General features: G+C 36.6%; 2 protein-coding genes across 2 annotated transcripts in view; one reads left to right on the top strand and one right to left on the bottom strand.

The window, feature by feature from the left end:
• The first annotated feature begins 314 nt into the window (after nucleotides 1-314).
• On the top strand, nucleotides 315-8941 carry LOC139935227 (derlin-1-like). Its single transcript, XM_071929726.1, has 7 exons — nucleotides 315-678; nucleotides 2271-2382; nucleotides 3754-3818; nucleotides 4092-4118; nucleotides 4606-4754; nucleotides 5356-5466; nucleotides 5795-8941. Exons 1-7 carry the CDS (start codon nucleotides 517-519, stop codon nucleotides 5937-5939), a joined length of 771 nt encoding a protein of 256 aa, XP_071785827.1. The 5' UTR covers nucleotides 315-516; the 3' UTR covers nucleotides 5940-8941.
• The window catches only part of LOC139935228 (uncharacterized), a 105080-nt gene continuing 98810 nt past the window's right edge, over nucleotides 8203-14472 (bottom strand). The window contains exons 73-76 of the mRNA XM_071929728.1: nucleotides 14170-14211; nucleotides 12647-12760; nucleotides 11845-11973; nucleotides 8203-11434 (exon numbers count right to left, since the gene is read on the bottom strand). Coding sequence (XP_071785829.1) covers nucleotides 11238-11434; nucleotides 11845-11973; nucleotides 12647-12760; nucleotides 14170-14211 — 482 coding nt within the window. The 3' untranslated portion in view covers nucleotides 8203-11237. The remainder of the gene's footprint in view (nucleotides 11435-11844; nucleotides 11974-12646; nucleotides 12761-14169; nucleotides 14212-14472) is intronic.

Below are 14472 nucleotides of genomic sequence, written 5' to 3'. Positions count from 1 at the left end.
GCTTCGAATCACAGTGTTTCGAAACAGCTGTGTACCCGATGCTTTTATTTTGATGCCTTATCTCAAGAATGAGAGGATGAGAACAGAAAGCAAAACGCCAAAACTAATTGAACCTAGTACATGTACAATGCAAAACTTTCACATTTTTTTTATAACGCTTCGGCCCGTACACAAAATCACATTGGCGGGCATAAAAACAAACTGATTTTTTGCCGCGCGTTAATAAAATGGAGGGCCAATCTTCAGATTGAGCGCGTAATCTTGGAATTGAGCGCGCAATCTTGGAATCACGAGAGCGAGCCTAACAGTCCCAAGAGTGTGCAGCGCAATTTTAGTTCTGCAGATTGTGCTAACCCACAAAATGTGTCCAACGTAAAATTTACTGGCGTAACGTAACTGCCATCAAATCTCCAATTTATCAGAAAACAGTGCTTGATTCAAAGCCATTTACTGTGTTTTTTCTTTCGAAGTACCTTTAGACGCAGATATTGGGTTGATTTCTAGTCCACGGCAGCCATGGCACAGCAAAGCGACATCGGCGATTGGTACCGGGGAATTCCGCTGATTACACGGGGATGGTTCACCGGGTCTGTGGTCGTCCCACTACTCGCTAAGTTCGGTATCCTAAACCCGATGTGGTTGATTCTCAACTTTCATCAAGTCGTGTACAGATTTCAGGTATAAATGGACACGTCGTGCTTTGGCTAGTTATGTATGAAGATGATGATTGTTTTTACTTTTTAAATTTAGATTGGGTTTTTTCCCGAATGTTTGTTTATTTTTTGTACTGGAAGTGGAATATTTATTGGAAAGTTCCGAATCCTCCTGACCTTTTCACTCGTGTTTTGGACCCTCGTTTTTAGCAAAAGGGATGCCTTATTTTTGAGTAAATTTGATACCAATTTATGTTTTAACGAATGAAAACTTGTGGCATGATACATACATTTATTTTTCCTATTTGTTTTTGTTTTAAATACTTTTCCTTAGAAACAAGGTATCAATTCTGTAATGAAGAATGTTGAGCCAAAAGCCCAATTCAATGCTCGATGCTCGAGTCACACTTCTTTGTTTTGTTACAATTCCAATAATTAAGAAAAAGCCTACTCTTCTTTCACTGATTTTATGCATTGATTCCCATATTTCAATGGTTTATGATAGTTTAAATTTTAATTGCTTTCTACTTTGATGTGGCTCCCAAAGATTGTTTTTTTTTTATTTTTTTTATTATTAAAGGAAATAAAGTCGGAATTTCATAATTAATAATTATAATGTTCTGTTCCATCAATAGGGGACCTTCGGGATGCTTGGTGGCAGCAGACTTACAAGGTAAAATCCATTGTTCTCGGTAATGTGCGCGTGCTTAGAACTACGCAAACAATGGACATTTACCTGACTAAGTCTGCTGCCACCTAGCGTTCCAAAGTCTTCTATTGTCAACCATGAAGTCACAAGGAAAATATTTCCACTGAACATCATGATAGAATTTTTAAGGCAAAAAAAAGTGTCACTGCGCTGTTCATTGTCGTTCTATGAAATTAATGACCAGTCAAAAATATCCATTCTGGGTATAGACATATTATATCACCTTCAATCAAAAAATAAAATCACAAAATATTATGAAATCTGAGTTTCATACTTTGTATCTCACCAGTGCGCAACAAACAATTCTCACAACTTGAAATGTGCTTAACTCTTGCACAAAATAATCTCTTGAAATAAAGAGTTATGATTTGTGATGTTAAATTTGTGTTCGCATGAAGTATGAATTTGTGGCTTAAGGTGAAGGGGGCTTTTTGTGGAGCAATGTTTTCGATAGCTTTTGTAGTCTGTAAATTTTCAAATCAAAGTAGGCCCCTCTCTAGTCTCAGGAGTACCTCCCGCCCATTCCCTCAGGTTCTCTCCTGCATTATGTTGTTGTGTTCGATGTTTTTATTTGTAACATTGAGTTTTGCGGGCCAATCAATTTAGAACATACTTGCTTTCTGGGCACAATTTCATTGAGCTGCTTAAGCACAAAAAGAATCCAAGCATAAGAAAGTGATGCCTACCAGAATAAGGTTACCAGCCAGACTAACACTTCAAAGGTACAATTTGTGCCTGGTATCCTGGTCATTTCTGCTTAGCAGAAAATTGTCATGCAATATTTCCTGCTTAAAAGCAGAGCTCTATGAAATCAGGCCCTTGTTAATTTGCGGTGGATATGGTCAAAGGTGATTTTGTTTCTCTTTACAAATAACTTTTACTTCTTGCATGTAATTCCCTTGTTCCAGATATGGCGACCCATTACAGCCCTCTTTTTCTATCCCATAACTCCGATGACCGGCTTTCACTACCTTATACAGCTCTTTTTCCTCTACAGTTACTCCAATAGATTAGAGAGAGGTGAGTTGCCTTACATAGCCGCCAGGGGTTGATTTCACAAAGAGTTAAGACTAGTCTTACACCTTGAGTTAGGATGAGTTACTCAGCCAAACTTAGGACTTGCCTTAAGTTGTTAACTCCTTAAGAGTCCTAGGACTAGTCCTAAGTTAGGAATATCTTAGTGAAATCGACCCCAGCGAGGAATGAGATTAGATTGAGTGAGTTTCTTTTTAGACAGCTTAGGTTGGTATCTTTGAGCCGTCTTTTTATACCCACCCTCCCATCCCCGCGCTGACAGAATTCGCTGAGAATCTGTCATCAGTTGGCCCCCTTTTATACTTCATCATGGCCCAATTACATAGAGCTGCTTAAGCGCCAAAAAATAGCTTAGCACACAATAATGATGATACCAGAATAAGGTTCCCAGCCAAAGTCACATACATGTACAATTTGTGACCGGTGTACCTGATCTTTCTTTTGCTTTGCAGAAAATTTTTAAGCAATATTTCCTGCTTACGCAGCTCTATGAAATCGGGCCCTGGTATTTCTGGCTTGTAACTACAGCAATCTGCTAAGCATGTGGGGGTCTTTTGGTGACGTCTTTCGGTGACGTCTTTCAGGCTTTAAACAAAACAAATGATTCACTTGGAAAAGTGTTTTTGTCCATTATTTGATTTTCTCCATGGATTGCAATGACCGCAGCTTTGGAGGCCAGTGACGGCATTGTTCTTCTTTCCTCTATCACCGCGGACTGGATTTCATTATTTAATGACTCTGTATTTCATGTACTCATACTCCAGTCGCCTCGAGAAAGGTATAAGTTCCTCTGAAGTCTTGACTTTTATTTATTTATTGTTCATTACCATCTTGAGAATGCTGATTTAAAGACACTGGACACTATTGGTAATTGTCAAAGACCAGTCTTCTCACTTGGTGTATCTCAACATATGTGCATAAAATAACAAACCCGTGAAAATTTGAGCTCAATTGGTCGTCGAAGTTGCCAGATAAAAATGAAAGAAAAAACACCCTTGTCACCTGAAGTTGTGTGCTTTCAGATGCTTGATTTTGAGACCTCAAATTCTAATTCTGAGGTCTCAAATCAAATTTGTGGAAAATTACTTCTTTTTTCGAAAATGATGTTACTTCAGTGGAAGCCATTTCTCACAATGTCTTTATACTATCAACATCTCTCCATTACTCGTTACCAAGTTAGTTTTAATGCTAAAAATTATTTTGAGTAATTACCAATAGTGTCCACTGCCTTTAATTTAGGAATACTTGTTAGAAACATTCTCGGACATATAAATGGAATAATGAAGCAATTTTATTTTTCAAAAGAAGTTTAATAATTCCCTGACACCAGTATTTTTGTTTGTTTCCTGTTTCCAGGTATCTTTGATGGCAAGCCTGCAGACTATTTGTTTATGCTCATGTTTAACTGGGCCTGCCTCGTTGTATCCTTTTATTTAATCCGATTATTGACTTTTAGCTTTTATTGAACTTTCTCTTCAATCATTTCGAGCCGTCTTTGCACAGTTCCAACAAGATGAGTTATTAGTGTTACCATACACATGATACATGTAGTGATTGATGAAAGCTGGAATTTTGTATTATTTTTTTTTAGAGTAAGTTTGTAAAAAAAAATTTGAAAGAACAATTTTTTAAATTTTGTTTTCCTAAGGAGAAGTGTGTTTCCCTTTAATCTCCTTAACTTTCACTCCAATCAGATCGTTGGTTTTATTGCTCCACTGATGGTAAGTTTTTAACTTTCAAGCAAAATTTAATTTTTTCCCTTCCAAATATTGGAAAAAAATGGTCAAAAATGGTTGATAGTTGATAATGAATTGGTAGACACTGTGTGGATTAGGTACCGGACACTTTTGGTAATTGTTAAAGACCAGTATCCTCACCTGTGTATCCCAACTATGTTTAAAATTTGTGAACATTTGGAGTCAATTGGTCATAAAAGACGCAAGAAAATCATGGTAAAAAAAATGAAAAAACCCCTTGTTGCACAAATTTGTGTGCTTTCATATCAGGCTGGAGTCTTTTATTATTTGAGTGAGAAATCACCTCTTTCTCAAAAACTACATTACTTCAGAGGGAGCTGTTTCTCACAATGTTCAATACTATCAACAGCTCTCTATTGCTCAGTACCAAGTAAATTTGTATGCTAACAATTGTTTTGAGTAACTACCAGTAGTGTAATAACTTTGGTTTGTTACTGTTCTCTCGACATAGTTTTTGATGGACCCAATGGTATTAAGTGTCTTGTATGTGTGGTGTCAGCTCAACCGTGATACCGTCGTCCAGTTCTGGTTTGGGACTCAATTCAAGGCCATGTACCTTCCTTGGGTTCTGGTTGCATTCAACATGATCATCAGAGGAGGGTAAGCACATTAATAATATAATAATATCAAAGTCTCATATAGCGCACATATCTACCAAACAAGGTACTCAAGGCGCTGAGTATACAAACTTTCAGAAAGATAGGTTATTGCAGTGATGAATTCTGAGACCCAATTATTTAGAACCTTCTAAGGGTTTACAAGGTGCTACGGCGCATACAGTGGCCACAGCCAGAAACACCGGGGCGAGCCCCTTCTCTTTCCGATAAGTGCACTGGGTTCTTTTACATGCATTACACAACACATGGGACCAACAGGTTTACGTCCCATCCGAAGGACGAAGCAATGGTTAAGTGTCTTGGTTAAGGACACAAGTGTCACAGCTGGGGATTCGAACCCACACTCTGCTGATCAGAAACACCAGAGTATGAATTCGGTGCTCTTAACCGCTCGACCACGACACTTCCACGATTACAATTATCAGGCTTCAGTACATACCATTACACTCTCCCCTGATGTTTACAAATAGACCCCAATTACAATGTCTGGTTTTACCACTGAACTCCTTCTTAGCTCTGTTTTCATTCTTCTGAAGTTTGATGAATCCAACTTAATAAATGCTTTGTTTTCTATATATGCCTAGGGGATTTTTTGAACTGTTGGGCATCGTTGTCGGCCATCTTTACTTCTTTTTGATGTTCAAGTACCCCCAGGATTTCGGTGGCCGCGCTTTCCTAAGCACTCCTGCTATTTTGTGAGTATACAAAAATGTTTTATACTTAAATAATTTATTACTGTTATTTATGTATTGAATTATTTATGTAAGTTAGAAAGTTATGTAAGTTAGAAAGTAAGTTAATAGAAAGCAAGACGAAATGTTTAGTTTTAGATGTGGGAGGGAAACCCCAATGAGGAAAACCCACACAATTAGGTTGGGTCTGGAAAAACAGTCCAAATGCAAGGCTCTTGTATGTGGTTGGATTCGGTTGGATTCGAACCAACAAGTTGTTTCCATCTACAAAGTTGCAGCCGCTCTATTATAAAAACCTGTGGGTTTCTTTCTCGACTATTTGCTTTACCAGATACAAGTACTTTCCCAATCGTCAAGGCGGAGTCAGTGGATTCGGCATGGCCCCTCCAAGCAATCGCCCTCGTGAGGACAGAAACGATGAGCCCGCTGGAGCGCGGTATCGGTGGGGAGGGGGGCAACAACTAGGCGGCCAGTGACCTAGAGGTGAACGATCACGAAAACACTGAACTGTACATACTGCAAGTAGAGCCGCTGTGTACAAAATTGCTTAGAGCAGTTACCTTAACCCTTTAGGGATCATAGCGGCAACAAAAATGCACATAGTGGCCGGAAATAGCCTCAAGATTTGACCTAGTTCTATTCACATAAAGAGGTCAAGGTAAAGATCTCTGGATACGGAATTTTCCAAAAGTATCCTAATTTCCAAACACAAAACAAAATTTTCTGTTTCACGTTATTTCTGTTGAAATTTTTACTGACAAAATTGACAATGTTAGCAGTGTCTGTGCATTTTGTGATGATTATACAGAAATGAATTGTCTGATTGGTCTCCAAAGGGTTAATAGCAGAATTTGGGTCCAACTTCATAAAGCTGCTTAAAGGCAGTGGATACTATTGGTAATTACTCAAAATAATTATTAGCATAAAATCTTACTTGGTATATGGAGTAATGGGGAGAGGTTGAAGAAGTTATTTTCAACGAATTGGATTTCAAGACCTCAGATTTAGAATTTGAGGTCTCGAAATCAAGCATCTGTAAGCACACAACTTCGTGTGACAAGGGTGTTTTTTCTTTCATAGTTATCTTGCAACTCCGCAATCAATTGCGCTCAAATTTTAACAGGTTTGTTGTTTTATGCTTATGTTGAGATACACCAAGTGAGAAGATTGTTCTTTGACAATTACCAATAGTGTCCACATTTCTGCGGAGCAAAAATAAGTAGGATACCAGTCACTAATTGTACTTGCGACACGTTACTGTGGCTGGTGACCTTTAATATTCTGGTGAGCATAACTCGTTTGGTTGTGCTTAGCTAATTTTTGAGCTTAAGCAGCTTTATGAAAGTGGGCCCTGGTGTCCAGAAGCCAAAAGTTTATTATTGTCTTTGAGTGGTTTTCCTTTGCTTAGCGCATTTTCTTAAACGATGTTTTCAGTACAAAAGCTCTTTGAAATGAGCCCTTGTTAAAAGGAAAGATGCTGGTCAATGATAGCTGGAATTGCTTCAGTGTCAAGATAAGGTTTTCGTATTAAAAACAAGTTTTCAATTTCTTTGTGAACTTCTTACAAGTACATGTATACTGTTAATATTTGTCTCATTTTCTCCAAACATAATCTTTCGTGTTTTTAAAAAGTTGTTTGTGTAGCCATTTATTTACTAAATATGCCATTAAATTATTCCTCTTCCTCATTTCGATATCTTACTTTAAAATAACAGTCTCCACAAAACATTTGGACAGAAATTGAACTTGCATCATGTACACTGTGCAATACTTTGCTTCTCCAGTTATGACCAGATGACTTGAATGCACGTGCATTTTCTTTTGAAAAATGACATTAGCACCACTGGGTGGATTTCACAAAGAGTTATTACTTGTCTTATTAGCACTAGCCTTATAAAGGGAAGGTACACGTTTGGTAATTACTCAAAACAAATATAAACTTAAAAACTGACTTGGTAACGAGCATTGGAGAGCTGTTGATAGTATAAAACATGGTGAGAAACGGCTCCCTCGGAAGTAGCATAGATTTTGAAATGGAGGTAATTTCTCACTAAAAAAATAAAAGACTTCTAGTTAGAAGTCTTTTATTCCTATCTGAAAGCACACAAATTCTTCCAACTCCGATGACCAATTGAGCTCAAATTCTCACAGGTTTGTTATTTTGTGCATACGTTGAGATACACCAAGTGAGAAGACTGGTCTTTGACAATTACCAAAGGTGTACCTTCCCTTCAAGTTTTTCACAACACGTAAAGAGTCCAAGGTGAACTTTCTTTGTGAATCGATCCCTGGATTTCCATTGTGAAGTGTGCTCATGCAAAAATACCAGGTGACTTGTTGTCCAACATATTCATTTTGATTATACTAGTCAGGGTCTGTTATTGAAGACGTTTCAGTGAGGAAGTTTAAGTCCCGTTTACTTAATATTGTGTTTGAGACTTTTTGCACTGATCCTTGTCTTTTCTATAATTGTAATTAAAATAAGTCACTTACTGAACGGTAATTCTTTTCAGATTTCAGTGATGTTGTCGTCGCATGGCCTTTAAATTTATTATTTTGTTTTGTGGGACTATGTCTTGATTTCACTCATCTCATCTTATCATGGCTCAATTTCATGGCTCTGCTTTTCGCCAAATTCAGCTCTTATGATCACCATTAAGGCAAGCGCTGAATTTATGCGCTAGCTGTGTATGCTAAAATCCCTGCTTACGGTAAACAGAGTCGGGAACATTATAAGGATGATTTTCACTAAATGTTTATTACCCTAGCAAGGGTGTCTACCCGTTGAAACTGAGGACTTTAACAAAGGGGATCCGGGTTTTTAGACAGAATGAGGACATCCTCGCTTTGATTTTGTGAACACAAACAATGGGAGAATAAAGAAGTCACCAATTTACAGGGATGAAAAACATGTGCGAGTTGTTACGTGTCTTGTAAAAATCTTGTTGCAATGCATAAGGGCCACCCGTGTGACATGAGAACCTCAAGGTGACTTTAGGTCATATCAGAACTGTCACCTTTAATGGTTGCGGCTGTTGCTTAGGTTGTTGTTAAGGATCTACTATATCTAAACATGAAATCTAGCCATAGCCAGTTCAGCCAGGTCTGACCAGATCTGGGCCCAATTTTATGGCTCTGCTTACCGCTGAATTCTGCGCTGACGATCACGATTCCCTGCTTGGAGCGACAAATTTCTGCACTAGCCTTGTAAGCGTAGAATGCCTACTAGTAACATGGAGTATGCACGCACAGATGCCAAAATCCTCTGCTAACCCGTGAAATACGCTTGCCGTACGCACCGAATTCCCTGCTTCCGTAAGTGCTGATTCTGTGCTTACGGTAAGCAGAGCCATGAAATTTGGCCCTAGCCTTTTCACAGCATGTATTTTGCATTAGATTTTAAAGTAATGGGTTTAGAGATTGGTGTAATTGTACATTTAATTCAGAATAAAACCACTCAACAAACTTCAAACAGAAACCATTTGGTCTTGCCTGTTTTTTTTTAGGAGCTTTGCTTTGAGACACTGAATAAATTATTGGCAGAATTGCTGTTGCATTTATTTATAAAAAAAATCTCTTCGAGTTGTCAAACTTTAAGAAACACTACCCTAACACTCTACAACCCTTCAGCAGGTTATTAGGTTACAATACAGAAATAAGAATTTGAGAAATATATTGGAGAAGGTAAAACTTGGGGCTCCGTTTTATGAAGCTCTTTAGCACAACAAAATGCTTAGCAAAGAACAATTTTACTTAGTGGACAAGCTACCAGCCAAAAATATCATGGAATGTATTGTTTGTGACTGGCTTCCTGCTAGTATTTGCTAAGCAGTAAAATATGCTTAGCAACATTTTCTGATTATGAGCTTGATAGAATTGGCAAGGTCTTTCAAAAGTGTGATACTATTATTGAAATACACATTAGTATCCTTGTTCATTTTAACACAAAACAAGACAACCAAATCTACACAGTACAAAGAACTTTTTTGGTCTTATTTCTTGCCCTTCTCCAAAGACTACATTACTTTCTGATTGTCATGGAAAAAACTCAAGCATTCAGACTCGAGGGAACATATGAATATCTTAATAACTCAATACAAAGAAGCCACAATATTGTCTTCAAGTAAGGCTACAAATGTGGATGCTTAAAGGCACAAAGTAGTCATATTATAAAAATACAGGGCAGTTTAGGGCCAGTAGTAATACTTTGTTTCAATGGAACCCTTTAACTTCCGTGCTCGTCTAAAGGTCTTGCATGGCTTTATTTTCACCAAAAGATGTTTTTACGAAAACCTTACGACAGATGCTGTTAAAAAAAAAAAAAACACGCAAAGTTTTGGATATAGGATGGTCGAGGCACAAAACACATATAACATTGCTTGTACATGTCAGGTGGATGTGAGATAATGTTGACATCACAGCAATAACTCATAGTTTTTATCTAACTACCACTTATGTATCATTGGCGGATATTTTTGTGCAATACCTTAAACTGAAAGCTGATGTTACTTTATAGAATTTAGAAAAATAGCTACTTTTAAAGTTTAAATCTGAATATTCTGGTCAAGTCGAACAAAGATTGGACCAAACATCTTTCACAAGAGTCGACTGTGAATTCTACATAGGCGGTGAGTTGTTCAAAAGATAAAACCTTATGTCAATGTACATCATTATAAACACATGTAATTAAAAAGTGGCACGTTTTTATTTTATTTTTTAATGCACATTAATTTAACTAGCACTGCTTTTATGCCGAGATACTCTATGGATCCCAAAGTCTGTTGATTTTTGTCAAAAACTAACTGCTTAGAATTATCGAATGTGCACAAATATTTGCACCTACTGCTTATATTCTTACATAGACGTTAATTAAGTATGCATATAACATTTGAAAGTAAGGTGTATTTTTTAAATACAAATCTACAACTACAGAAATCAATAGAACAGGAACCCTTTTTGCCCTGCAACAACTTGCATGTTTAAAATTTTTGAAATAGCTTAAAAATAGCTTAGTTTGTTTATTAATTTAAGAGAATTGCTTTTAAAATTTAACAATGGGTTTGATTGAATCATCCAGGTACTTTCTCCAAGCAAATAAATTCAAAATTAACACGTTTTGTTCACACTGAATGCTAGTGATATTGAGCAGTACATTTTGGGCAGCTTTTTGCTACGGTACGGTATTCAAACAAATTGTTCTTATTAGAATTTGACTCCATCCAAGTTTGATAGAGCTGCTTATAAGCACAAAAAGTAGCTATTAAAGAACAACACTATTATGCTTACCAGAATAAAGTTAGCAGCCAAAAAAGCATGCCGCATGTACAATTTGTGACTGGTATCCTGCAAATTTTTGCGAAGCAGATTGTATCATCTGTCAAGTCTGATTGAATCGAAAGCTCTGCTCATCAGGATTTCTCTACTAGTAAATAGATATACTATATTATGTGCTTACAAGGTTTATAGTTAAAAATAAAAAAAAGGGAAAAAGTATAGAACACAAACAAATTGGATCACTGTTATTACTTTTTACGGAATTATGGTCCATCTGGGTTTTTTTCTTAAATTTCCTTTTTTTATATAAGAGAAAGAAATGCCAGCACAGAAAAAAATATGCATAATTATGTAACATACACAATTTTGTAAAGTATTATAGGTTTGGTGAAAAAATGCTACATTTATCTTTTTTTAAGTAAACAAAAAATCAACTAAACCAAAGACATAATAAAACAAAAGTCATGATTAATTAAACAAAAAAAATCTGAATCTTGACTTTAATGGACTATGGTGATCTCATCATTTCGAAGCTTGCGGTTGCCAAGTCGAGGGGCCAGAAGGCGACAAAACAGGGCGGCCATCATGATGATGACTGTACACAAAGCACTAGCAAAGGCCACAAGACTCCACGTCAGTATGTTGTGACCGTCGGTGTATTCTTGCATGTCGTGTTGGCTCATTTGATCACCCCTCTCTGAAAAGAAAAAAAAAAAACTTATCATTTTAAAGATATGAACTCCTACTCATTGCATGGTTGTGCCTGCATTTGTGTCTGGTAAAAGACTGTGCAAATTTCACATAAATGAAACATACGGGATAAAGAGATTTGCCGTATGAGGGAACAGAACAAGGGGACAGAATAACCTGTGCCACACAGCATCCTTAAGTTTATAACGTAGTCAGACACAAGACATCCATGGTCCGGGTCAAGCTACAATTTGAGACTTTGGAGCACTAGGTGGCAGCAGATTTACCAGGTAAATTTCCGTTGTTTCCATACATGTAGTTCAGAGCACCCACACATAACCAAGAGCAACAGATTTACCTGTAAGTCCGCTGCCACCTAGCGTCACAAAAGTCCCCTAATTGGAGGAGAACTCTTACCTAAACAGTGCATTCCCTTCCATCCAGGCTTGCAGATACATTCAAAGCCAATCTCATTGTTGAGGTGAGGGTTACAGGTACCATTGTTACCACATGGGTTGGGATCACAGACGCTGACATCAGCGATAACTAATACAGAAACAAATATCAAGTGTGAATTGTTTATAAAATAATGAGTAGGGTAGATGGCTTTAGCTTTCCATCCAAACCGGACCATCTTCAGAGGCATAAAACAAGTACAAACAAATACATATCCATTTATAGCGAAAGAGAGGGGAAAGGGATCAAGGGAAGGATCCAGAAAGAAGCGGGAAAATTATAGCTGATCAAAGTTTCCATTTCAGAAACAAATGTTTGTTTATAAAATAATGGGACATTATTTGTGTTTTGTTTATCTTTCTTAACTGTGCTAAAATCTCTTGTGGAGCTTACTTGTAATTTTTTTTCCTTCATTTATTCAATTACTACAATACTACAATGTATGTAGGGCTGTACTGGAGCGAACCCCTTCTCTCAACAATAGACGGATTGCACAAAGTGTCATTGACCACCATATTTGATGATAAACCCTGAAAAAAGGCATGCGTGTACCTGCTGGGCACAACTCTCAGCCAATGATAGCCTTGCCCGCGTGCACATCTCATCAAATATGGCAGTCAATGATGCTCAGTGCAATCCATCTATTCTTGGTTTGCAAGATTGCAAGACTGTGCAAGTCCAAATCTCGCACAATTTTGAGCTTCTGGGACCAAGCTTTAAAAGGTTCCATGGTGTGATTACTAGATTTAAAATAAAACCTTACCGTCAGTGCAGAGAATACCATTGAGTCCATGTGGGCAGACACAGTAGAAACTATTGACGTCTGAGGAACTCTTTACACATACACCGCCGTTCTCACAAGGGCAGTATTCAACATCTGCTTCGGAAATGAGGAGAAAGGTGGGGTGAGAAATCCTGATATGTTAAGACTTCTTATGGATAACCAAACAATAATAATTTGAACTTATAAAGCACACAAATCCATCAAAATGCTCATGGGGCTAAAAATACAAACAATAACATACACGTGTACAATAACCAAAATTGAAACGTAATATTAATAATAACACGAAGCATTTATAACAGAGTGTAAGCCTAATCTAAGAAGAAATCCTGAAGATGTGGTTGAGAAATACAAATGCAATATCTTAGAAAACATCGTAGGGTTAAAAACAAACCATTTACTCAAATAACAGAAAGTATTTATATAGCCCTATACTAAAAACAGAGCATAAGCCGAAACTAAGAAGAAATCCAGAACATGTGGTAGAGAAACACAATACAAATGCCATGTATCCAAGAAAACCTCCAAGGGTAAAAAACAAATCATTTACTCAAATACTTGTTTGAAAAGATGCGTCTTAAAAAGATGCGTCTTTAACTGAACACATATTGAAAGTTTTCTATTCAAAAATAATTTTAAATATATAAAAATACACATCATTTGCAAACTGAAAAAAGAGCACACAAATATTGTGAGGGACAAAAATAATTTTGGAAAAATATAAATATACAATGCAAACAACAGTTTTTTAAGTTTGGCAAGGAGACGTAAAATCGTATAAAAACTGTTATTAGTGTCAGTTTTCTACATTAACAGAGTTTATACATTTTTATTTGTATTTATAGTTCAACTTTGTAAACTTGTTCAGCCTATAGGCTGAATAAAAATACAGATTTAAACAGACAATAGTTAAAAAGATGTCATTTTATAATAAAAAATCTCAAGCAAATCAACATTTCGAAATTCAATACCCTGCAAAACAAAGTACAAACATGTACAAGGAAAAGTAAAAAAAGATAAAGATAATTCAATTCAAATAAATTCAAAACCCATTTCGTTCCATACTTCATGAATTATTTTGACAATACGTAAAAAAGAAAGGAAGTGATTTCTAAGATTGCCATACAAGACAGAAGTTGAAATAATTATGGAGTCATCTTCAAGAAACCAGGCGATGCATTATGGACAGACAACAAGAAAGTGCGAACAAACAGCTTGAACACACAGAAATGAAGAAAAATCATTAGAAAAAATCAGAAAAACAATCACGACAAATTAAGCACAATAATGTAAAAAACTAATACTTGCGAGTTAATCATAGAGAGACAAAAACAATAGTTAATGGCCTGATGTTCGACCCTAGCCATGCTAGCAGTGTCTTTCTCAAAGGCTAAAACACTAAGAATAAACTACGTGTCAGATACTTTAAACATAAAAGTCAAAATGATAAGTCTAAAAATTGTTAATTTCTGAATACCAAAAATATAAAATGACTTGTTTACCTTCAACATCATCTATGCCAGTGTCTCTCTTTCTTCGTCCAGCTAAATATTCACAAATTTAAACAAGGTCAGTTTGTCAATGAATTATGGTTCAATTCATTTTAAGATCATGTTCCGTCATGCGAGTTTGAAATTGACAAAGTGTTGTATCTCGCCTAAAACAGTTGCGATGTACAAACCCTCCCCTACACGAAAAATGTGCGCCCAGATTTTGCACAGAGCCTTTTTCGTGTGAGATACCATGTTTGTTTTTTACGAAATCAAGATACAATGCTTTTGCACTGAGATTCCAACGAGACAAAT

This window comes from Asterias amurensis, chromosome 3 (assembly GCF_032118995.1).
Source record: "Asterias amurensis chromosome 3, ASM3211899v1".
Lineage (NCBI taxonomy): Eukaryota > Metazoa > Echinodermata > Asteroidea > Forcipulatida > Asteriidae > Asterias > Asterias amurensis.
This window is presented reverse-complemented; position numbering and strand designations above follow the sequence as displayed.

Bases quoted from the DNA above. Each gene is read 5' to 3' on its own strand.
- LOC139935227 (XM_071929726.1), top strand. From the start codon at position 517: ATGGCACAGCAAAGCGACATCGGCGATTGGTACCGGGGAATTCCGCTG. The intron at 3,819-4,091 runs GTATCCTTTTAT...CACTCCAATCAG, and splicing joins TTAACTGGGCCTGCCTCGTT to ATCGTTGGTTTTATTGCTCC. The intron at 4,755-5,355 runs GTAAGCACATTA...ATATATGCCTAG, and splicing joins AACATGATCATCAGAGGAGG to GGGATTTTTTGAACTGTTGG.